Source organism: Morus notabilis, unplaced genomic scaffold (assembly GCF_000414095.1).
Source record: "Morus notabilis unplaced genomic scaffold, ASM41409v2 Scaffold693, whole genome shotgun sequence".
NCBI lineage: Eukaryota > Viridiplantae > Streptophyta > Magnoliopsida > Rosales > Moraceae > Morus > Morus notabilis.
Genome location: NW_010362268.1, coordinates 648 through 27,798, shown reverse-complemented (window position 1 = coordinate 27,798; position 27,151 = coordinate 648). Strand labels below are relative to the sequence as shown.

General features: G+C 32.0%; 2 protein-coding genes across 2 annotated transcripts; one reads left to right on the top strand and one right to left on the bottom strand.

Annotated features, from left to right (window-relative positions):
* Positions 1-1,880: 1,880 nt before the first annotated feature.
* LOC21384665 (probable terpene synthase 2) lies at positions 1,881-12,035 on the top strand. The gene is given in 10 exon segments (XM_024167817.1): positions 1,881-2,012; positions 3,464-3,731; positions 4,177-4,555; positions 6,506-6,724; positions 7,023-7,164; positions 7,996-8,244; positions 8,732-8,949; positions 10,455-10,567; positions 11,009-11,078; positions 12,032-12,035. Coding segments are annotated over 10 exon segments (1,794 nt in total).
* An 11,927-nt stretch (positions 12,036-23,962) lies between these two features.
* On the bottom strand, positions 23,963-24,783 carry LOC21412289 (the record flags this gene model as incomplete). Its single annotated transcript, XM_024167816.1, is given in 2 exon segments — positions 23,963-24,470; positions 24,630-24,783. Coding segments are annotated over 2 exon segments (591 nt in total), but the record flags the coding sequence as incomplete, so codon positions are not given.
* Between the last annotated feature and the right edge of the window lie 2,368 nt (positions 24,784-27,151).

Here is a 27,151-nt window from a genome sequence, read left to right as displayed (position 1 = left end):
AAACGACTCAAATCTATTCTATTATTTTTTTCCCTCTTATTATACAACGAAATTTAAAAGGAAGAACAAAGTAGCAAAAGCAGCTGATCTAGCCTTGGTAACAATTTTTTCATTAAACAAGTGAAATGAAGGGTGGAGATTTTATTTAAATGGTACTTAGATAATCTCCTGCTTTAAAAAACAAAAGGAAAAAAAAATTTTAAAAAGTTAAAGGGTTATCAAGAAAGGACTAGCAAAAGTAAAACAATTAGAGAACACGTTCAATCTAGGTTGTGTAAGTGTTGATTACGCGTAATAGTTTGATAATTAAATTGGAATTTGTAAATGCAGATTCTACATTTAACTTATGAATTTCCAATAGCTGTGTATAATGTTGGCGAAATGATCAAGAGGACTCTGTCTAGTCTTCATGTCGTTATGCCAAAGTTCAATACTTTCATCCATTGGATGCTGTCTTTCCTCGAGTTTTCTAGTTCATTGATCATCACTATCAAAGTAGTTTCTAAACTGCTATCGACAAGTGGTGTACAGAATAGTTGTCATGCGTGATCTGGTCGGGAATCAAGTCCTCCAAAAAGATAAGCTTAGTTGTCCTATAGGACTTCATGACATTAATTAATCTGAACTCTTAAATGCTCAACGAATGTTATCATAGTCTGAGATCATCTCTAATATAAATGCTAATGTCAATTGTATATTTAGCATTAAAAAGTATGATATTATATGTTATTTTCATTTTTTTTTCAACTGCATAATGCTGTTTGAAATGCTAAATCTACTTTTTCCTACAACTATTAAGCTTTGAAAGGTATAAAAGTAAACTTTTATTTTTAAAATAATTAAAAAATGCAAAAGTTGCATTAATTACATGAAAAAAGTAAACATTTCAACCAATAGTAATCAAATACTAAATTTCCCTTATGTTATACTTGGTGGGAAATTTACCACAAAGCATAGCATATGTGAAATTTGGCACAACAAATAGCATTGCGTTGGAGAGTGTTTAGTGCACTCAAATATTAAATTTGTAATTGGCACATTAATTATAGCATTACATTAGAGATGCTCTAATAAAATGCGTTGTGTCAATTTTCCCAATTTTTCCTCGTAATCTAATTGCTTATAAAATTTGGTTCTTTTAGTTTCTTTTTTTATTCAGTTTTCTGTTTCATTTTTTTAACTAACCAATTGGCCTTTAAAAAAAAAAAAAAACTCGAATCAGCGAACTAAACGGACCCGGTTGACATATTATTTTTAGAAGTTATTTTTAGTTTTGAAAGTTAAAGCAGGCCAAGATGTTTGATAAATCTTACTTTTCTTCGGACTTTTAAAAATTTTTATCTAAGAGAATAATATGAGAAGCAATTTATGGGATGATTTTTCACAACAACTTTTGTTATAACTATTCAAATACTGAAATTTCTACTTATGATATTCACAACAGCTTTCAAAAAGAAAGAAAAAAAAGAAAACACTTAAATACTTATGAACATATAATAATTTTTAACTAACCACACACCGCTACAGTAAAAAATTTTAACAACACAACTGTGTCAAACTAGCCCAAGGCTTACAGTTACAAAGCAACTCCACCAAGATCAAATCTTTTGCTCTAATTTATTGATAAAAAAAATAAATAGAATAAGGAAATCATAATCCAACCATAAATGCTAATAAAAAACAAAACAAAAAGAAAAGTCAACTTTTTAATGTGCATGCCGACATCCCAATTATTTGATAAACCTAATAATGAAGAGCACTATAAATTTCTGATCGCCCGAGCAAGATTCCTCGAGAACTCAAATCATCTCATTCAATAAATTAACATCCCATAATTACTAGCCAATTACTCCACATCTTCAAAAAACCATAACAGAAAAATGTCTGCTCCAGTTTCAGCAATTCATGGTTCAACTGAGATCAAAGCCACACCCAAAACGGTTGGCCGATCCTCGGATTTTCACCCCAGCATTTGGAGAGATCATTTCCTCATATATACTTCTGAGTCCCCGGTATGTATATAAAACTATATAGATATGTATATCTACTACCTCACAAAACTATGTGCATACATATACATCTCTCTCTCCCTTTATATATATACATGCATATATGTATATGTATGTATATGTATGTGTATATATACATATGTAATTTATTTTTCCATAAAAAGTAAACAGATATGTATGTGAATGTGTGTGTGTATATATATATATAATGTGGATGTCCTATGAAAGACAAGGGAAGGACAAATGAAGGAAATCAAAATTGACTATGGCTTAGTTTGGTATTGCTTTTCCATCCCAAAATCAGCTTCTGCTTGTAGTAGAAATTGATTTTAATGTTTGGTAAATCTCCTCAAAAGTGTTTTTTGAAGAATTTTTTAAGAATCTACAGCTAAAATCAGAAATAGCCTAAAGACAACTTTAGCTTTTAGATTGTGCGGAAATCAGCATATTACAATTAATGAAACTTTCATAATACCCATAATATCCCTAATAAAATTTAAAATTGACAGTCTTCTCAATCTAAAATTCAGACTCATAATTTAATATAATATAACATAATATAATAATAATATTGTAACAAATAATATCATAATTATATTAATAGCTCTAATATTATTATTTTATCAGATAATATGATATTATAATAACATTATAACTATTTTAATAATAAGATGTTATAATTATAATAGAATTATAATATGATATTGTAATTATTATTTTATAATATATTAAATGATATTGGCTTAGTTTTGTATTATTTTTCGTTTCCAAAATTGACTTCTACTTGTGGCAAAAGTTAATTTTAATATTTGATAAATCTTTTTAAAAGTATTTTTTAAAGAATTTTTGAAAAATTTACAGTCAAAATCATATGCAGCCTAAAGACAACTTTAACTTTTAGATTGTGTAGAAATCAACATAATACAATTAATAAAACTTTCATAATACTTCTAATGAAATTTGAAATTTACAATCTTCCCAATCTATAATATAATATAATATACTATAATCGTAATTTTCAATTATTTCAGTTATTATTTTAATAATATTATTATATTATATATCATAATTATATAATATATTATATAATAATAGTTTTTTTATTATATTAAATATAATAATAAATATATATTATATTGTAATTATATATATTATATAATATTATAATATAATATAGTCGTAATTTTTAACTATTTAAAGAAATTTAATCTCATAATTTACCAAACGCTATTACGTTGATTTTAGAATAAGCACAACTATTATAATTATAGTATACCAAACACTCAGTTACTTTTTATAACAGCTGCTTATTCATTCAGTACAGTTAAAAGTAATTTTTTTAAAAATCACAGCACTATCAAACTAAGCCTATGTGATTTATGAATGCACGATGAGGTTATTCAATGTGTGTACTGTTGCTGATGTCATGTTCTCTTCTTTTAAAATATTGTTAGGCAATTGATGTCAATATGGAGCAAAATGTTGGGAAAATGAAAGACGAAGTGAAGAGGATGTTTGATGTTGCTGCCCCTAATCCTTCGGAAACCCTCCAACTGATTGATGCAATCCAACGTTTAGGCTTTGCTTATCATTTTGAGAATGAAATTACTGAAAAACTAAAAGAGATTAACAAAATAACTCTTGAGGAATTCAATGATGATCCTCATATCATTTCACTATGGTTTCGTTTGCTAAGACAAGAAGGATACAATGTATCATGTGGTAAATTCAGTACTATATATACATATTTCTCAAAAGCAATATTCACTACATTTATACATGACGCCAATTAATTGAAGTTTTCAATCTGAGTTTCATGTTCTGTAGTTGTTCTTGTCAGATCATGCACTGTCTTTTCTTCGATCAAAATGGGTTTTAGTGAGACATCTTCAATTTGTCTTATTCAAAGTAGAAAATAGATCCATAATTTATCCCAAAATCTCCAACCAGTTGGTTTATATACTTTTTTTTTTACTTTTTAATTTTTTGTCCTTTTTCTAGAACTCTTTTGTATTTTTCTCTTTTCCTTTTTCACTATAGTGGAAGCTTAGGAATTCCTTTTGTATATGCATAAACCGAGGTTTTAATTGTCTTTTACTTTAAAAAATAATGCATATTCTATAGGGTGTCTAAACGTTTTACATTTCTTGGTAAATATATAATGCAGGTATATTTCACAAGTTCACAAACAAAGAAGGAAAGTTCGATAATACCCTCGTAAATAATGTTGAAGGAATGTTAAGCTTATATGAAGCTGCACATCTTATGGCTAATGGAGAGCCAATACTTGAAGAAGCACTTGCTTTCACTACTACTCATCTCAAATCATCAACGACATCTTCCCAATTGAGTCCTTTTCTTGCTGCACAAGTAAAGCACGCCTTGAAGCAGCCCATAAGGAAGGGCTTGCTAAGGGTTGAGGCAAGGCATTACATTTCTATTTATGAGGAAAATCCCTCACATAGTGAAGTTTTACTCAACTTTGCAAAGTTGGATTTCAACATTTTGCAAAAGTTGCATCAGAAGGAGCTTAGTGCGATCACAAGGTTAATATTTCTAGCTTGCTATGATTTATTATTATTAGAATTTCTAATTCTAGTTCGTGTTGAGTATTAATTTAGATAATTTAAGCAAATACAGGCAGGGATGAACCCATAATTTTTTTTAGGGGGTCTTGAATTAAATAATCATTTTAAACTAAATTAATTATGTAATAGAGTATAAATTTGTAGTGAAAAGTAAGGGGGTAAATGAAACTTTTTTAAGACATCTATACAAACTTTAGAATTTCAAACTATTAGGGGAGAAAAGTTATATATTCTAGCTAGATCAATTTAAGGGTATAAATAAATTATTTTAAAACAATAAGCATAAAAGCGACGACATTTATCGTTGCTAAAATTACAGTATTAGCGACGACATGTCGTCGTTTAAATGAAAACAGAATTTTTAAATGACTTGTCGTCGTATTAAATATTTGCAACAACATGTCGTTCCACAAAATTTATGTAATTACGACGACATGTCGTCGCTAAAATAGAACGGCATATAAGCGACGACATGTCATCGCTAATACGCATTGGAGCCAAAACCAATCGGGCGCCAACAATTTTAGTGCCAGTTTGTACATTATTTGCGAGGACATGTCATCGCAAATATTGATGGTTACAGCTGGCGGTGATGTGGCAAAAAAGAGGCGGGAAATTTGACGGTTTCCCGTGAATATGTTCCAGATATTTCTTTATTTTTTGCCACGACTGTGCAAAACCTTGTCGCACAAAATGGTTCTAGAAAATTCTTTTCAGAACGACTATTTTGCGACGACACGTGTCGTCAGAAAAAAGGGTTCCAGAAAATTCTATCAAGGGCAACTGTTTTTTGCGACGACACATGTCGTCGCAAATAACTAGGGATTTAATTTTTCTTAAAAAAAAGGGCGGAAACTTTGGCAGTTTCCCCAAAATTATTTACGATGACATTGTTAAATTGTCGTCGTAAAAAAAGAACCAGGGTATATCCCTAAAGAATATTCTCAAAAATATTAATGAGATGAAGAAGAACTCGTCGTTTTAACATTAATTGCAACGACTATTTAATCTTTGTTGCGACGACATAATGTCGTCGCAAAAAATAAGTTGCATAAACGAAATTGCAGACCTCCTTCCACCATTTTTCCTGGTGAAGCTCTCGCGTTTTCCGTTCCTCTCTCTGTCCAAAACCTCCAAAAACTGTCAAAAAAACACTGAAAATAGCTTAAAAATATCGTCATCTCTTCAAATCTTTCATTTGTGGAGAGAAAAAGTCAAAAAATGCAGAGTTTTCATCTCCCTCTCGCCTCCCACTTTTTCGGCCGAACTCGCCATTTTCCGGCCGAAGTCACCGTTTTCTGGCCGCACTCGCCGTTTTCCGGCCGCTTGCGTCCTCTTTTCTTGCTGCCTTACCGATCTCCAACCCCGGGTATTTGTGGGTTTGGATTTTGTGAGTCAATATTTTGATATTTTGTTAATTAATTTTGGTATTTTTGTTATGGTTTATAATTTTGTTTTAGATTTTATATATAGTTTGTCGTTTTGAATTTAGAATTGTGAATTTTAAATTAGAATTGAAATTGAAATATGTGATAATTAGATTAAAATTTGTATAAAATTTGTTTAATGATGATTATGTGATAATTAAAAAATTAGATAAAAAATTTTAATTAAGATTATATTAATAATGAAATAATGAAATAAACTAATGTTAAATACTTATTATAAAATAATTTGTGTTAATTTTCATAAAATTTGATAAAACTTTATAAATTGAGTATGACGTCATACTCAATTTTGACGCGGCATCTAATCCAAATTTTTACGAAAGTAGAAGTAATAAGTTTTGTTAATACTTCTGTAATCCTTGAGAATTAATTAAAATTAAATGTTGCACTTTTATTGTAATCAAGAGAGGATTTTACAATGTTTAACTCAACTAAATCTTAATATGTAAAAAATAACTAGGTAGTGGATAGATCTGGATGTTGCGACAAACCTTTCTTTTGCACGAGACAGGCTAGCAGAAGCTTATTTTTGGATCTGTGGAGTATATTTTGAGCCCCAATACGCACTTGGTAGAAGAATAACAACTAAAGTTTTGGCAGTCACATCACTCCTTGATGATATATATGATGTCAAAGGAACATTTGAAGAGCTCCAGCTCTTCACAGATGCCGTTCACAGGTTTGAAATTTAGTGCCCATTTTATTCATAGGTTTGTGCATGAATACAAGTTAGTTGCAAAAGGATTTGAATTTCGATTCAAACCTGTGAGACAAACGGCCGGTTTTTAAAATAGTTTTGGTTAAATGAATTATATCGATCTAGAATAAGTACTATTTTTTTTTTTTTTTTTTTTTTTTTTTTTTTGTTTTAAAAAAAATTTTTTTTTTTTTTTTTTTTTTTTTTTTTTTTTTTCTGCTAATGAAGTACTTTTTGTCTTAACAACATCTAATTCGTTTAACAATCATTCTTGGTTCAGGTGGAATATCAGCTGCCTAGATCCACTTCCCGAATACATGAAATACTGTTATCGGGTACTATTAGAGTTATACGAAGAAATTGAGGAGCTCACGGTGAATGAAGAGAGAGGATTATATCGAATTCATTGTGCTAAAGAAGCAGTAAGTCATGACAAAATTATTATATATCTCTCTCTTTATGTATGTGTTTATATGTTCAGACTGAAAAATTATGTGGTCAATATTAACAAACACTCTAAAATAAAATAATTTTTTTCTCATGAAAATTGGGGTATCTATCGATGTCATCCGGTCTTTATTGTCCTTCCCGTCACTACGAGTTCAAATCTAACAGAACCAAATAAAAAAAATAAAAAAAAAATGAAGATGGTAAAGGTTCAATATTTTGAAAAACATGATTGTTGAATTATTCCTTCCCACTACAATCTGAATCACTATTTCTTTTAGAGTAATAGTATGAGTGGAAGGTTCTATTGTAATTATCTTTAAATGATTTCTCTTTATCTTATAATATTCTCGACCTTTTGTTTTTAAAAAATGACCAATGGTCCTTGAATTTGTGTTTACTATTACCCTTAAAGTCGATGACAAATAATTTTGTGTGTATTATGACAATACAAAAAATACACCATACACAAAATAATACAAACTACCAAAACTAATATATTACATAGGTATTTGGACATTTGAAAATCAAACTTCACTAGCCTGACAGTTAACGGTTTATCGGTTTAATACATGATAGAAATAGAAACAGAGGTTCAATGGCAAGTGATGAGAGAGAATAAGTACAAAGAAACTATTTGTGGTTAGAGAAACGAGTTTATAAATCACATTTATTTTTTAAGGGAAGATATATGTCTTCTATTCAAATCTCATTGGATTTTTGATCTAATATGACATTCGATTTATATACCTATGTTGTTGCAAATGTGTTTGAATTGCATTGATTTGACCATGCATGGGCACAAGATGAAGAAGCACGTCCAAGCCTACTTTGACGAAGCCAACTGGTTAAATAAGAATTATATACCAACAGTGGAGGAGCATATGAAGGTTACAGCGGTATCAGGTGGTTATTGCATGTTTACAATAACTTCTTTCCTTGGAATGGGAGATATTGCAAAAGACGAGGCCTTCGAATGGGCGTCAAAATATCCCAAGATTATTGTAGCTGCATCGGTCATTTGTAGGCTCATGGATGACATTACTGGCCATAAGGTATGAAATCCGAACACAAGAAACCCCCAACTGCTGTAGTACTAGTTTTAAATCAAGTCTTCTCTCATGTAATATATATATATATATATATATATATATTGCACTCCAATCACATGTCCAATTTAAGTGTTTAAAATGATGTCTAACCAACTCCATTATGCCACATCATTTAAAAGATTCGAATCCATATACATTAAATGAAAAGAAATGATAAATACTAGTATTAAGGGATTTGAGCACATCTTAACTAGGTGTACTACAATATTAATAAATAAAAAGAAAATGATAAATACTAATGCTGCAATTTGTGTGTGTGTGTGTAATTAGCTCATTTTCTAATGATCAATGGTATATGCATCACGGAAGAACATAGTGAGGGGCCAAAAGAAAAACTTAAGTAATCATGATTTGAATTCTTCAATTAATCATCTTTTTTTCTCAATCCTGCAAATGAATTCTTAAGATAATCATCTTCTATCTTTTCTAGTTTGAGCAAGAAAGAGGAGAGGTAGCCTCTAGTGTTGAATGCTATGTGAAACAATACAATGTGTCAGAGGAAGAAGCATATAGAGTGCTTGGCAAGCAGATTTTTGATGCGTGGAAGGACATAAACGAAGAGTGCCTTGAACCCAGAGATATGCCAATGCCTCTCCTTCTGCGTGTACTCAATCTCGCTCGTGTCATGGATGTCCTTTACAAGGATGGGTATAATTACACCTTCTCTGGAGGAATCACGAAAAATTTTATTAAGTCTCTTTTTGTAGATTCAATTCCAATGTAAAATTCCGGGTCTATTTGTTTCCTTTCTTTATAAGGTCCTCTTATGGAGGTTTGGTTGACTTCACTTCAGTGTTGAAAATGATATCCTAAAAACATATGATGTATAAATGATATTATTATTTATTTAATAAAAGAGAACTTTTATTATATTATGCAGGCACTATTAAATACTTTATAAATATCATTGAAAATTTCACGGTTATTTATGTGATCTTAAATATAATATATAATTGTTATATACTAAAAGATAATATTTAAGGATAATAATCAAAATGAGTCCATAAAGAACTTAATTAAAAATTAAAATCTTTAATTAGAACATTCACATGTCATTCCCATTAAAAATAGAATGAGCTTATCCGCATTGTTAATATGAAGAGATATAGAATGTGTGTATTTCACATAATAAGTGTCATGATCGGGAAATTTGTCAAAGGAATTATTGTATAAGATAAAATTTCCTGGAATTCATTGTATCATAAATGGGGATACTTTTATGATAAGTATTTATTGATATTATTGTTGAAAAGCAAAGTATAAGCTAAACGTTAGAAATTTTTGAGCTATGATGTAGTTACTGAATTTCAGACTGAAATTAAGAAAGAGACTCAGAATGTTGTGTTAATCCTATGAGAGGACAAACACATGAATGTTAAGTTTAAGGAATGAAAAAGAATTGAAAAACATCAATTCTAAGGTTTTAGAAACTATCAGAACGAAAAACGGACGAAAAAGGGGTTCGAAAGGCCGAACCGAGAAAATTGAAGTTTTCGGCTAATTGGGGTTGACCGAGTCAAAATTTATTGACCAACTCTTGAAAGGATAGTCAAAGTTGAACAAAGTTGACTAAGTTGACTAACTGTCTAGAAAACGCAGATAAAACTCGAATCGGATAGGTATTAAACTGAACCAAAGTGAGATAACTATTAGAAATGGATGGTTGAGATTTAAAGTGATTAATGGAATGGAGGGCTGAGATTAGGATACCTAGAAAGAGAGGATATGGCCGGCCAAGCTTAATGGAGAAGCCAAGTGAGATATTTTGTTGAACATTGTAAAAAAGGTCCTAAAAAATGTCAAAATTGCACCTAAATCCCTCATCTTTTTTGTGAACGTTTTTATAAGAGCCAAATGCAAGAAAAATGGTCGTTTTCATGTGAGAAAACAGAGAGCACTCAGCCAACAAAGAGAGGAAAAAAAATTCTCCAAAATGAGAAAAACAAGTTCTAATCGAAATCTGCGGAAAACTACCGTTGATTAGGTAAGATTTCAATTTTTCTTCTCATCTTTCCCCTTGGCTGAACATCCATGAAAAGTATAGGTTGTGGAAAATTTTTTGCTAAGAATGATGATCTGCTTATGAAAATTAGAGATACCAAAGAACCTAATGTTTAAAGATTAAATTTTCGGTTATTGGATTATGTTTCTAGCATATTTGTTTATGGTGAAACTTTATACTTTGTGATGTTTATGATGATAAAAAGAGATGAGAAAGATTGTGATTGGTGTTTGAAGGTTGAAACAATGGATGAAATGAGCTATGGTTAGCTCGGAAAACACAAAAAGTTAGGTAGAACTCTGCTGAAATTTAGTTTGGAAATTGTCAACCAATCTTGGTTGTAATGGAGAGTATAAGTTATGAGATGATTAGGTGGTTAAAAAAGGTGTGGGAAACCTGAAAAGATGGAAATCCCCAGTTACGGATCAAACCTAAAATATGGGAATCCCCAGTTACCGAGTATTTTCCTCATTAAGTTGAAGGAAATTTCATTTCAAGCCACTTTTGTGAAATAGCATTTTCCTCAAAAACGAATTGAGATGCCAGTTTCGGGCTAATTTCTGAAACAAGTCTGAAATGGGATTTTAGGCCAAGTATGCACGAGTTTAGAGCACGATGGTGATTTAAGAGATGTTTTAATCCGGATACTAAACATGGACATTATGGATCCTTTTGAGTCAAGTTTTATTGTAATACTGGTCTTAGATTATAAATCTAACGATCAAAGTGGTGAAGTTCCTGCCGACTCGAAGATTGTAAAGTTAGCAGAATTCCTGTAAGTACCGCAATTTTTCTATGTCTATATCACAAACAAGCTTATTTTTCCATGTTGCACAAAATTGTGCATATTGTAAGTATCAGTAGTTTTTCTTGTCTATGACACGAATAAACTTATTTTGCTATGTTGCACAAAAATTATGCATATTGTAAGGACCAATAGTTTATTTATGTCTATGACACGAATGAACTTATTCTTCTGTATGTTGCACAGAATTGTGCATATTACATGCCCAATGAATGTTAGAATAAGAATGGTGTTTCTTGAATAATGTATGATGCTATGAATGTTTCAAGATTTATGATGCTATGATTGTTTTAAGATGTACGATGCTATAAACGTACTTATGGACTTTAAGTAGTAGTAGAATTTCAATCTACGAAAAGTCTGGGTCAAAGTCAAAGTCAAGTCAACGAAAAAGTTAAACTTTACGAAAAGTCAATTTCATAGAAAATTGATGGAAATGCGTAAAAATACAAAATAAGATTAAAATTATTGTCATACTGATAAAAGATGACACTAAAATGACATATAAAAAAATGATGAATAGATAAAGATGAAAAACGATAAGAAATTAATAATATTGTTTGTACCGGCTTTCACAAGGAAGCTTTTATGAATTTTGAGGAACAAGAGATTCCAAGATAGGGGTCATATGAAAGAAGGGCCAAATCCTTGAGGAACAAGAGATTCCAAGATGGGGGCCACATGAAGGAAGGGTCAAATCCTTGAGGAACAAGAGATTCCAAGATATGGGCCACACACAAGAGGGGCCAAATCCTTAAGGAACAAAAGATTCTAAGATAAGGGCCATATGAAAGATGTTCTAATAACACAAGATGAATGTTGTACAAAAATGGCCCTAAATGATAAGGAAAAGTGTTTTTCAAGTGGAAATCACTATATGGTTTACTTACTGAGCTTGAGCTCATATAGTTCTCGTGATGCAGGTGAGTGACGACAACTATTCCACATGAGAGTACGGAAGTCGTAAGTAAAAGACATGAAATTGTAATACGACTAACGTTCCACATGAGAGAATGGAAGTCGTAGAGAAGTATGAAATTAAAGAAAAGAAAACGTAATATGAAGGTCATTCGGAATGTTAGAAAAGAATACGAACGACACAAGAATGAAAGTTAACTAAAGTATGAAATACGAACGACATAAGAATGAAATTGAAGGAAGTACAAAATGAGAAAAGATGAAGCATAATACGATAAATGTTATGAGTGTTTAGAAATTAGGTTAGGATGTATGATGTGAATGCACATATGGGTGTGCATTATTGTATGCTTTAATTATGACCTAATGTTACTTGCTGAGCAAAAGCTTATTACGTTTGCTCGTGTTGTAGGAAGCTCGGGTAAGGCACCAACTCCGTAAAACCTGTATGCTAGGCGTGCAAGAGAGGATGAAGTGGTGGGATGTGGGCAAGTGGGTAAGGGGATCTACACGCAATTGGTAAATACTGCAGAGTGTTTAACGTAAACCATATTTATGGATATGGTTAGGTTATGTAATGTAAGTAAAGATAACGGGACTATGAGGCTATACTTAGGAACCTCAAGTCACAAAGTATGTTTATGTTCTTATGATGCTATTATGCAAATTGCAAATGAATGACAATGGTATATGGACGATAATTTAGAGTTATGTCCGTAAAAAAGAATAGCCGAAAGGAAAAGTCATAATTATAAGTAGTTGATGTTAAGGCATAAGTTAAGTACGTGCGTAGTATTGATGACCAAAAGTAAGGGTCGTCATAATAAGATTATGTAGGACTAGGACAAGACATAGTATGAATTTTTAATAATTTCTTGTTAAGTATAGAAATTCTAATTGAGTCTACCAATGATCATATATAAAATTATCTTAATCCTAAGTTATAAGCAAATTCCTATTTGTGGATTCGTGTCTTTTGACTTACTCGGTATGGATTTTGAGATAGCTAAATCATATTCCTTGTATCTTGAGTAGTTTAGAATGTGAATATACAAGATGGAATCCTCCTTTTGAGAAAGAAGTAGATAAATAATTCTTTTGAAGGTTGATTCAGTACTTGGTATAGTAGGAGCTCTGATTCATGAATTTGTTTTATGAATCACTATCAATTTGAAAATCAATGGAACTCAAGGATAAAAATATAATTAGAAACGTTAACAAATTTTACATAGCTCTAATTATGAATTATTTATAGACGATCAATCTATATGAAGTGACTAAATCAAATGGATGTTTCATATATGTAGCAAATGTCTATAATATCAAGAGTGCAATAATAAGTTTATAGTAGAGTAACTTTGAAATTAATATAATTAATTAATTAATTAATTAAAGAGTTTGATTAATTATTAATTTAGTTAGAGCTTCATGTTATAGGTCCATAAATCTCTACGCCATATCTTTGTAATCCTGCAAAACATTAAGGATAATATGAGAAATTTAGAATTATGAAATTCTATATTATATCACTCAAAATAATTAATCGAGAATTAATTAGATATTATCTAATATGATTATTTAATATGTAATTTTAGAACAGTTACTTGCACTCTAAGTTATCCAGTTTACTTATTAGACAAGTTATCCAAATGAAATTCAAATTAGTTTGAAGTTTGCCTTTGATGGGATGGAAATTTGAATTTGAGTCAAAATTAAACAACAGGAGAAAAGAGAAATTTTATCACCTCCTCGACTGCTTGGTGGCACCAATCAAAGGGGCTTATCCCTGTGGTGGCCGAAATTCTCCTACTAATAGGAGAAAAAAAATTATTCTACAATTAAATGGGAATTTATCTTGATTTTAAATGTGATTTAATAAAAAGATTTTCATCAATTTTTCTAAAGCATTATCTTAGAGATAAATTAGATTTGCAGTACCACTATGATTGGTACTCTACAAATATGTGGGATTTAGATGATTGGAGAACAAAATTTTTCACTCCATTCCCTATAGTAAGAGTGCAACATGCTTAGTGTAAGCATGCAACTATGTGCATGAGTTGATGGTAGTGGGAGATTAGTGAGCTGAGTGCTAATCTCGTTTTGTTCCAGGTTGTGCCCCACACACATAGAGTCTTTGTCGAACCAGGGATAGACGAGGAAGATTCTTGTTGATCTAAAAACTGGAGCACTTTGATTCTTCGTGGTCAAAAACTCAAATTATAGTCCTAATTGGTTGCTAGGTATATTGCTGAATTAATTAGATAAATTTATTCGTGCATAAATTAATATAATCTATAATCTTCCTCGAAAGTTTTATGAAATTTTTATTTATATTCGATCCGTATTATCAGATTCCCGCACTTGAAACGTTTTGAAAACCAACAGTCAGGTAATCATAGCCAAGTTAACCCTTAGGCCACATAGGCAATTGACTAAAACCCCACTTCAAAATAAGGCCCCAATTAAATTTTTTTCTTTATTGTTATTATCCAATTTAGTATGTTAAAGTAAAGTTTCACAAAATAAACAAAAATGTTCTAATTACGCACTCATATTGTTTTTTTTAAAGGTAGAAGCACTCCTTTCTCTTAATATACAGTACTGCTCTAATTACCCTAATAAGGTCCCATTATATATCAAACACAACTTTTTTTCCTCTTAATTTTATTAATGCTTTAAATAGCGCTCCATTTATTCTCAGTTTTATTTTTTTTTTAATGAATTCTCTCTTTCTCTCTCTCCTTCTCTTCTCCGTGCACAGCAATCAACCTCCGATGATCTTCCAGTGTCAGTTTTCGATATCTCCCGGTTCATCGGAAAGCTCTCGACGATCTGAGTCCTGAACCGTACCTTGCGACTGCCAATACTGCTGGAGAAGGCCTCACTTGCCGGCCAAAGTTATGAAACACTCAACACTTGCGATCGTGGTATCTTCGTTGTCCAACGCCCCATCGTGATGATTTCAGTTTCTACGGACTCAGGGGACGAGAACGAAGAGAACCAAACCAGTTTTCCTGACCGAATCATGCCAGCACCACTCCTTAAGTTTTTGTACCTCGATCATCTGCCACAACAGACATTATACCCATGAATTCAAAAACAAAATTAGAACCAATTATAATGTTGCCGCCATCGTCAGTCACGGAGCGTTTCTGAGTTCCATATCACCATTTACATTTTCATATTTTTTATTTACGCTCATTCTTACATTTTACCAATGACGGATAAGTCTTGACCAGGAAAAAGACATAAACACCCTTAATAAAATAAAGAGAAAAACAAAATTACAAACTTTAAAGAATATTTTATTAATTTTGATAATGAAAATCAACCTGCAAATAATAATAATAATAATAAAAGAAGATAAGGATCTACCTAAAAAGAATTTCAAATGTTAAAACATAACACAATTCAAAACATAACATACACTTTTTTTAATATCAAAATGTAGGGTATAGAAATGAAAAATAAATTTACCATACATAACATACTTCATCAGCGCAGTAGTAAAAAGAGTAGAGTTGTTTGTAAAAGATATATAGAAATAAAATAAAAAATGGATAAGTTTACGTAGGGGTATATATGTGAGACGACCCTACTAGGTGGCCATCACTGTAATATATTTATACTTTCTGAAATCTCTGAGAAAGTTGCGGAATTTTTTTTTAAATGCTATAAAGAGTGCTGTAACATTTTGTTTGAACATAAGTTTTTTTTCTCTCAAAATGCTATATCATAATATCATAAGTTTTGATTTCCCTTTGTAAACATAACACGAAGATTATACCTCAAAAACAAAATCCTTTTCTAAGGCATAAATGTATGCAAATGTAATTACTTCCTCCTTAAACACTGCTTACTTACATAAACTTGACAATCTTAATACAAACTTCCAACATACAAAGTCAGAGTCATATTTTAACAAAACTATTTAACACATTAAACTATTACGAAAATAATTGCGTGCAGTATCCATTCCCCGATCCCCACACCGTTCGTCCATTGCCTTGCCAGCAGTCCAAAAAGTATTTTATGCAGGTCGCTTACCTATAGTATAAATACTCTATAATGAGCTTTCGCTCAACAAATAAGAACTATTTCTCACAAAACTTCTATAAGTTCACATGATTATAATGACTTATGATGTTTTATCATAGTTTTACAGTCTGAACTTATCTTATTTACTGATGGGCCCGAGTGCTCATACCATTGCGCGCAATCATTGGGACGTGAGCATTTGTAAGGTCCCTAACGACATCGTGATTTTAAACTGAACTGAGTGCCTCCCTTGCGGAGGACTTTTTTTTTATCTCCCTTGCGGAGTCTGTTACCTCCCTCGCAGAGGCTGGTACGGCACTCAATTGAGTTTCTTATTATAAGTTCGTCTTGACTTATTAAGGTGTATGCAATATGACATAGCATATCATACTATAACATGAAATGTAATCAAACACATATAATTCATGTGTACTGTTTATTTTAAAATCTATTTATACTACAGGCGAGATTTCTACTTGGTTTATAAAGTTGGAATCCTCTAATCGACACACAGTCTGTTCACTTTCTTGCTTGTTTCTAAGAATAAACATCCATTAAGAGTGTGAGATTAACTATCACGTACTATTCTTTTTAGCAAGCTTGTAAGAAAGTCTGATTTCTCTATTTATGACTTCTTTCTCTTTTCTACCTTAAAGGATTATAAAACCTTGTTTCTAATTTAAAGATTAGGTTTATTAAATCCTTATAACCTTACTTTTCATTAAACAAATTCTGAAATCGACATACTTTTCTCAGATTACATTTCAAGTTCTTTAATGAACTCTCTTCTGTTTAACACTAAAACTGTTTTAACATTTTTTCAGTGTTTTCTAAGAAATAGTTTAAAACTTCTATTTGGAACTAAAATTAAGTTTATCTTCAAATTCTCAAACTAAATTCCAGCAGAGTTTCGCCTGAATTTCTGTGTTTCCCGAGCTATCCTTTGCTCGTTTTATCCATTATTCCAACTTTCAAACATAACCCACAATCTTTCTCAGACAATTTTATCATCTTAGAAACCATGCTCTCGGGTTTCATCCAAATTATCATAAGGATTTCCATAATCAAAAGTTGCTAGAAACATAATCTAACAACCAAAACTTCACCCCTTAATCACTAAGTTTCAATTCCTTTGTCAATGAAAATTCATTCATCATCTTAAATCAAACATTCTCCATTCTCTCTTCCACATCCAAGGTACGGCCAAGGTAAGAAAAATGAGAAGAAAAATTGAAATCTCACCTTAAAAGAATGAAGAACAAACTCTAGAGTCACTAATCCTCGGTAGTTCGATCAATTTCCGCTTAAAACTTACTTTTCTTCACTTTTGGTATTTTTTTTTTTCTTCTCTCTCTTGGGTGAACACTCCCTGGTTTTTTGGCATGAAAAGGAGAGTGTTTTATTGTGTTTTTACACTTAAAAGACGTTGGAGGAAGAAAAGGAGGGGTCTAAATGCAAGTTTCCAACTTTTAGGGTCTTTTTTGCAAAAATCTACTAAAAACACCTTTTCTTGTCTTCTTTCCCAAGTTGGCCGGCCACCTCAATATGCAAGTGGCATGATCTTAGTCCTCCATCCAAAAAGCCACTTTAAATCTCAACCGTCCATATTTAATGGTTATCTCTTTTCTAGTTCAGTTTAATTCCTAACCGGTACGCATTTTATCTGCGTTTACTGGACAGTTTGTCTACTTTATCAATTTTATTCAACACTAACTAATTTCTCAAGAGTAACATATTGGTCGACTCTTTGGTCAACAATATTTCGACTCGGTTAACACCAAATTGGTCAAAAATCTTAATTTTCTCAGTTCGGCAACTAGGGTGGGTGGAGAATTAATTATATCTCTCTTAAATATTAATTGCTTGCTTGATGTCATCTTGCTTACATAAACAAGTTTAGTGAACACTTGATAATCATCCATTGGTGTCCCAATCTTATAGCTATTCTCATTACTTCACAATGATTATTGGGAATTAATTTACTTGATAGGAAATTTTGATTTCTGATAGTCTCAACTCCTGAACTCATATTGCATCTCAATTTCTTTACTAAAATATTACCCCTGTAATTTCCTCTTATCTATTTGGAAATTAAGAGTTTTCTCTTTAAATGTCAGAGCGTTCATCTATACGCTACTAACATTATGCTGCACTGAGAGATTCCTGAGATTACGATTCTCCAACTGTATATGCACTGAGAATTCTTCCGCTTTAATTGCGGTAAAAATTCATCGACTGAATTTACTTACTCAAAAATATAAACTAATCATAAAACTTGCTACAGAACTTAGGAATACTGATGTTAATTCTATAAATCCTTCAGTTACAAAATATGACCTGATATTCTCAGGAAAAATTCTTGACTTAAATAAATAAATTTACATTATTTAATTTTAGGATTTTCTCGGTCATTACAATATGAGACTCTAAATTCTCAATTGGGGAAAAACTTAAAAGGTGAAAAATTTTGAAGTCTCAAATTTAATGTATGGATAAACCGGCTGAGCCAATCAAGAGAAAAAATCAAAGACAACATAAGGGCAGAAACAGAGAAGCAACCACGGTGTCCAGCGAAGTAATACATTTGCTTCCAGATGATTTGGAAGGATTACCTGCAGGCTTGAAGGAGGTGGTAATAAATGTGTGACGATCTATGGGAACCATAGGCATGAATGAGATTGTCATATGACATGATGACTCCGTGATTACATTGAATGGTTTTCCAACTATCAAGAAATTATTAATATGGTTTACATGATCAGGTAATATAATTGTCCATAAATGTGTTTTATCATCAAATGATCACTTCTTACGTACCTGAAAAAGTGGAGATTAGGATAGACGAATGAGCAGCAGCCCTCCTTACTTTTTTGGTAAACTCAGATGCCAAGTGAGCTTAAATCACGCCATACAATGGAATTGGATGTTGGCCATCATCTATCCCCAACATGATAGAGTGATTTGATTGGATCCAACTTGGTGAAAAAGTACGATTGAACTTCAGAAAATTGATTGCGTGGCAAGTTTATTCTTCTTTACTATATATTTTAGTAGTGATACTTTATATTATTTCTTTTATTTAATACATTTTTGTCAATTATCAGGGTGCTACGTCACTGTAAACACACAACAATAGTTCCCTTTCAACACAATGACTCCAATGGTTTAACAAAATTTCAAGGAGTAAAGATACACAAGTCTAAATTTATCATTACCAAATTATTCGTATTTGAGAAATCTATGAATGGTATCTAAAATAAAAATGTTGAATTTTCAATGTTTTGGCTTAAGAGGATTTCATTAAATGCGGCTACTTCATGTTAGGGTTTATGTGCGATGTGATGCATATTAGCATTCACAAGCTAAATAAAGTTAAAAATTATGCTAATGCCTATTTGGTAGAAAATTTTGGAGAATGGGAACAATTTGTAAAGGATGTATATCTAATACTTGAAGATATTATGTAAACTTTTTTTATTAATGTTTATGTTTGTAATACTTTTTGTAAATTTGGAATGTATTCTATTAGTTTTAATCTGTGAACTGTGAATTATGAGGCCAAATACCGATAACAAAAGGGATTCAAAGGCCACTGTGGGAAACAGTGAAAAAAACACCATCTTTTTGTTGTGCGCGCGGCAAGAGATTTAATGACGGTTTTCTTAAGAAATCATCGATAAAACTACGCTTTGAGTGAGAGTTTTTAAAGAAGAAAGAAACCGTTGTCTGATCTTCCTTTATTTGCGCCATTTTGGTGATCAACCGTCGTTAATTGTTGTTGACATTTAACGACTCAAGCTATCGTTGTTGTATCTTTTAATGATGGTTTGTGTACTAGTGATCTTAGGTGGATCTACAGATCATGAAGACGAAGTGGATGATAATCTCCCAATCTCCAATCTCTAATTTTTAGATTCCTCTGAAAGAAGTGGAAATTGTTGTTTTAGATTCTTAGCAGAACTTGGTGCGTCTTGAAATTTTGAGAATAAACTGAACAAAGCTTGTACTTTTTCTCTCTAAATTCTAGTAAGATTTCAAGAAATGGCCAAAAAGATCCCTTTTTTTTTGCTTGGGTACAAGTATTTATAGGTTTTCAATCCGTATTCTAAACTTCCTTTATTAAAGATCTGTCCACCTCAACTTTTCAATTCTTGACCTGGAGATCTTTCCTTTTAGTAAATCTTCCGGTTGGTCTGAAACTTCCGGATGACCAAATCTTCCGTAGGGCCTTTGAATTCTTCCTCTTTTATCAAAAGGCTGTCGTTCTTTTTTAACTCAAACGACCTCGTTTTGTCTTGATTCCTTTTTTATCCCCACATTTCAGGAAATCTTACTAGAATTTAGAGAGATAAAGTTCTAGTGAGAGAAGAAGATCAATTCTTGAGAATTTAGAGTGGATAATTCTTGAAATTATTTGAGTGTTGAGTTAAGACAGAGTTTGACCCCAACAAAACATCTTATAAGAAGTACTGCATAGCTTAGGCCTCGTAAGAAGAAGGGCTTAATTACGATGAGAAAACCTTGACGATTTCTCTCCCTAATTCTTCAAAAGTGCTGTTCAAAGTAAGAGAATTTTGTGTCGTATATATGTGATTGTTTGTGTGCTTACGAGTCATTAAATGGACACATGATCACTATAACTTGACGATTTCTCTCCCTAATTCTTCAAAAGTGCTGTTCAAAGTAAGAGCATTTTGTGTCGTATATATGTGATTGTTTGTGTGCTTACGAGTCATTAAATGGACACATGATCACTATACGTCTCTAACTCAATTCTATGTTGAGGAATTAAGACACGAAAAAAGTAGGGACTAATCAACTTAAAAATTCATAAACGTATACTTCTTAAAGTTAATAAAGTTAAGAGACACGGAGAGAGATAGAGCCAAATATGTTATTTAAATTTTTTCTTGTTGTAGTGCTGGTAATGCCTTCTTTTGCTATGCCTTCTTAACGATGTAACCAACAAAATAATTACAGCGACTCATTTGCGACGATTGTCATCGCAAATATAATTGTGACGACTGCTTGTTGTCGCAAAAATTATTTTTGCGGCGACAGATTTATGACGACATGTGGTCGCTAAAAATTCATTTGCGATGACTTTGAATTTGTTGCAACGACTTTTATGTCGTCGCTAATAGCCATTTTTCTTATAGTAGTGCTTCTCTAACTCAATTCTATGCTGAGGTATTTAAACAGGAAAACAGTAGGGACTAATCAACTTAAAAATTCATAAAGGTATTAAACTGTAACTTCTTAAAGTTAATAAAGTTAAGAGACACGGAGAGAAATAGAGCCAAATATCTTATTTAAATTTTTTCTTGTTGTAGTGCTGGTAATGCCTTCTTTTGCTCGGCCTTCTACGCCAAGTTGATTTTTCAGGCATCTATCGTCCTGCAAGCGGAGCTTCTACGATGGATAACTCATACGTCAATTTGTTTATTGTAATTTCAGACATCAATTGCTAAGTTGTATATTGCTATTACCATATGATTTTATAACTTAATTAACTATGGAAAATAAGTCCATTTTCATCTTTTTTGAATATTTTTTCGATTGTCTTATATTTTTGGATGAACGGCATCCTACTCTTATTATATTTGACCATATATCATTCAAGAAAGTAATGTAATTGTTGGAATTACTAATGTTGTACAGCTCATCTTCATAATGAAATCAAATTTCGGCTGCATTATGGGAAGGTTGCACTTGGACATACGTCGGTTGGAAAGTGACAGCATTTTAAGAAGGGATATTACCCAAAACAGCCCTTGTATTTTGTCAAAATACCACTTTGGTCTTTTTATTATGCAAATACCCAAAACACTCTATTACTCTCTATGTTTATAAAAACAGACCTAGAACACCCTGTGAATCAATTAAATTTTTTAAATTATCAAGATAGCCCTTCCAATCTTTATTAAATACAATTTATAACATTATTAAACCAAAATGTTATATAAAGTCAGTCTTAAAAAAATGAAAAACTCTCAAAATAATTTTGATATATTTCTCTTATTAAAGTATTTATTTGAGCATGTTAAAAATTTTTATTTAACTTTTTCGATAAATCATATCAAAAATAATTTTTAATATAAATTGGAAAGAGTAATCATGGCATTTCAAAAAATTTTACTGCTTCAGGGTGTGCTTTGATTTTGTTTTTATAAAGACATAGAGTGTTTTGCACATTTGCATAATAAGAAGGGTGAAAATAGTATTTTAGCAAAAATAGTATTTTGGGTATTTTCCCATGCTTTCACATGCTCCTATTTTTTCTAAGATAATATGTTTTTTTAATCATTTTTTAACCAATATCATATTATGTTCAAACACAATGTACTAAAATAATAAAAATACTTTGTTTATTAATAAATAATACATTGTGCCTAAATTATCTAGTCATTTTATTGTCGAGCAGTTCTACCAGTAAACGTTACTTTAAAGAATACAAATACGCATAATTGATTTTCATGCTTTTAATTTGTTCGTTGTAAAGGTCAGAATCTACAATTAAATTTGTATAGAGGGCCAATGGCCGTTTCCGGCATCGACTGTGATTGGCGAGTCTATCTGAAGCAATTTGAGTCAATAAAGCACTAGAACGAGTACGTAAAGTGCAAGAAAATAAATGAACACACGGATTTATGGTGATGCACCTTCAAAATGAAGGCTACATCTACCGTAAGGTCTCAAGGTTTCACTATATCCTGTAAAAAATACAATTACAATGCTAAAGAAGAAAGGAGACGGGATAAGTAGATTTAGAGAGAGAATCTAGGGAGAGAACGTTAATTATGAGGTCTGAATGTGATAAATTCTATGTCCTATTCGTAATCTTCATCCCCATTTTATAAGAGGAGAATAGTTTCCCTTTTCTTTTGATTTGACATTCCATTTGCTTGTTTCCTTATTTCGTTCGTGGTAATTTCCTTTTCTTTATTAATTAGATTTGTTCCTCAATGTAGGATGCGGATGGATTGGACTTCGTGGCCTTCAAGGAATCTTCTTTCCTGATTTATCCACGGTGGTCCCCATGGGTCTCTTGTCGTTGTGTTTCTCCAGTCGTCTCAAGTCAATTATCTCTCCAGTTGATTTTAGTTGGCTTTCTTCTTTAAATGTTGTCCATGTATACGGTGATGATCATGATGTTGATTATGACCCTAACAGTCGTCCATATTAAAAAAGTGTCTGTGTTGTTTTTCTTTTACCCATCTTCTGTGTACCTTTCCCTTAAATCCAATGCCTGTTGCTTGGTCTTGAAATCCAAATTGCCATCCAACTTCTGAAAAAATAAATAAAGTCCAATGCTTCAAGAAGTTTATATGTCTGTATGTATGGTGAATTTCAATGTTTAAAATACCATGAGATAATATGTACTCGACTCACTTGCTGAAAATACTTACCGCAAGATAATCTTCTTTTTGTTTATATAAGTGAGCATTTCGGTGGATAAATGAGATTTATTATTATTATTATTATTACTATTAGCTAATTGGCTAAAGATGAGCACGTATAACAAGCCAAGAGGTCACACAAAAGTATGAAATGAGACCATTAAGATGCAACTTGCAAATCCTCTTATATTATATTAATCCATTATTGCTTCATTAGTCCTCATCAGAATAAAATGAAAAAAATCCCAGGTTCACACACTAGAGTATCTTATATGTCTATATCATGTTCTTGTCACATTGTGTTGATTCATTTACTAACATAAAATAGGATGAAAGACAAGCTTAGTTTCGTATATTCCAAACTCTACACACAGCTGTTTAACGCCTTGAAATTTTCCCTTTACAAAGCCTAAAAGACAAATTATTACCTCATTCACCTATAAAAGCTAACCAAAACCCCCATAAGATTCATATATAATATTTGCGCAGATAGTTAAAAGGCAAAAGACCAAACGGATAAACAAATGACGACGGAGAAAGCGGTAAATCAAAATGGTGGAGATACACTAGAGGAAGCAAATCAAGATCATAATAATATTGATCATGATGATCATGAGGATCCCAACCAGAAGAATGCTAAGAACAAGAGCATGCGAGGAGGAGGAGAAGATCACGATGACGGTACAGGACTCTCCGTCGAACAGATGTTCGAGAATCAAGAGGTTCCATCGTGGCGGAAACAGTTGACAGTAAGAGCATTTGTGGTGAGCTTTGCTCTGAGCATACTGTTCAGCTTCATAGTGATGAAGTTCAGCCTCACCGTCGGGGTTGTCCCTTCGCTTAACGTCTCGGCGGGTCTTTTGGGGTTCTTCTTTGTGAAAACTTGGACCAAGTTGGTGGAGAGGTCAGGGATGTTGAAGCAGCCCTTTACTAGGCAAGAGAACACTGTCATTCAAACCTGTGTTGTTGCTTCTTCTGGCCTCGCCTTTAGCGGTAATTATCTAATTAATTTTCCATTTAGTTTAAAGTTTGAAATTAGGCAACTTTCGAAAAATATAAAACATGAAAATTATACGTGAAGAATCATCAATATTAAATATTTATGTATCTAAAAATCATGTTGGTTGTGTTTTGCGAAAATCAGGAGGCTTTGGGAGCTACCTTTTTGGAATGAGTGAGAGCGCTGCCAAGCAATCTTCAGACACCAGTGACTTCAAAAATCCGGCTTTGGGATGGATGATTGGCTTTCTTTTTGTCGTTAGCTTTCTTGGTCTCTTCTCTCTGGTACCTCTACGGAAGGTACAATGTTTTTTCCTCTAAAATACTTGATCTCCTTTTATAGAAATATTTTATTGGCATCGGAGAAATTTAAAAAAAAAAATAAAAATAAAATTAGCATAGTGATCACCAATCAATTATAGAAACAATATTTGGGAAAGGTGACAGATATCCGTTAGAGTCTATGAGTCTGGATATATACTTTTTCTTCTTGATTAATGTCCTTTTTAGTTAAATAATTATGGGATTGTTCTTTTCACAATTCAAATTGAGAACTTTCAGTTGTGTATGTGAAAGAAAAATACTTTAAAAAAATTAACTTTGAATTTTTGTGAGAGAAAATAGTACTTTAGCAATAAAACTTGAGTTATAACTTGAGTTGTGAAAAGAACAACTCCTATGTTATTCAAAAGGGTACTAATCAAGACTATATAATAAAAATCTAGACTCATAAGAGTAACTTTAATAATTTTCTCAATAAAGTATTTGATATGTAATCCTAGAAAATTAAATATGCTTGACTTTGGTTGATATCTCCTCATCATCTCTATATCCACTATGTATTCCTTCTACTGTTGACAAAAAGTTAATTGGTTTCAGATTATGATTATAGACTTCAAATTAATATATCCAAGTGGTACAGCAACTGCTCATCTTATCAATAGTTTCCACACTCCAAAAGGAGCCAAGTTGGCAAAGTAAGGAATTACAATATTGTTCCTTCAAATGCTATGTATGAGACCATTTTAATATTTGAATATCAAAATATCTTAACTGGTTCGCACCTGTGTGCTATTACAGAAAACAAGTAAAAGAATTGGGCAAATTTTTCTCACTTAGTTTCTTATGGGGTTTCTTTCAATGGTTCTACACTGCTGGAGATGATTGCGGATTTACACAATTCCCTTCATTAGGGCTCACAGCACACAAGAACAGGTACTTTACACTTTTATTATGTGAAATGAGTTTAAAATAATATAGATATGTAATAGGTATCATTGTTTTGACCGTGAAATGAATTATACAAATATAATAAATTGGATAGTTAACCTAAAAAATTTATGGCAATTAGTGAGATTCAATTCTTAAGATGGCACATCATCAATGTCATTAAAACATGACCTTAGTGAAAACATAAATTTTATTTGGTTATAAGGCACCATTGGTGCTTAGCATCATAGGCTAACAAAAGAGATGTGTCCCATAGTATATATGGGCTCATAGGGGGGACGCAACCTCTATTAGTTGTGGTACATAAGCAATCATAGTAAATATGTATATAATTTTGAGTGAAAGAAGCAAATACTAGACTTATGAAATAAAAATTATAGCAGTTTTTTGGAAGGTGAAAACTAATAAAATATTCTAAACTAATACCTTTTAAAATTCTCGTTTTACCCCCTCCTCCCCCTATTCCTCCCATTTGAATTGTTGACGCTGCCAAATCTTGTCTTCTCCGACAATGGAAAAGCCTGGAGGTGGAGACATGGATGATGACAGACACAGATCTGATGTAGCGACTTCTGAACACAAATGGCACTGCTCCGTCACGAGCAAAGATAAAGAGCACGAGCAGAGAAAAATAGAGAGGGCGACCGTGAGATAGAGAAAAGAAAGAAAGAAAGGATGAGCGTGAGAGAGAGAATCTAAGAGTGTGTTTAGTTAAGAGGAAAGGAATGGAATAGAAAGGAAAGGAGCCCAATTCTAATGTTTGGTTTGCTTTAAGAAATGGAATAGCCATTCAAAAGGAATCGCCTTTCAACCAAAATGTTTGAATCACCATTCCTCCCATAAGTGGATAGAATAGCTATTCAATTGTATTTTTCAAGTTTTTTCCATACTTGCCCTTCTTCTTCATTTTCTTTTATTTTACACCAACACTGTCTCTCTCCTCCATCTTAGCCCCCACCAACATCCTCCTACATACAACGCCGGCAGACTCTCCGTTGTCGTTCCGATGAGACCCGTCATTACTTAGACGACATCCTATGCCAGACCCATGATCTCAGACCCGTACCGTCAAGATCGTGCCTCCACCCAGACTAGTTTAGACCCATCTCACGAATATCTATCGTCGCCGATATATTGACGAACCATTCATTTTTGAAAACTGAAATGAAATAAAATGATTCATTTTTGAAAAATCTATTAAATAATTAGTTATATATAATTTCTTAAAGCCATAATTAATGTAAATATTAATTACATGGGTAGTTTTGTCCAAATAAGAATTGTCACATTTCATTCCATGCTATTTGTAAAATACTAACCAAATAAATGAATCAACATTCTTTTCCACTCTATTTTATTACTATTACCATTCTCATTACTATTATCATTCCACCACTGCAATCAAAGACACCCTAAGGGAAATAATTGTTGATGAGGGAGGAGAGAGAGCTAGGA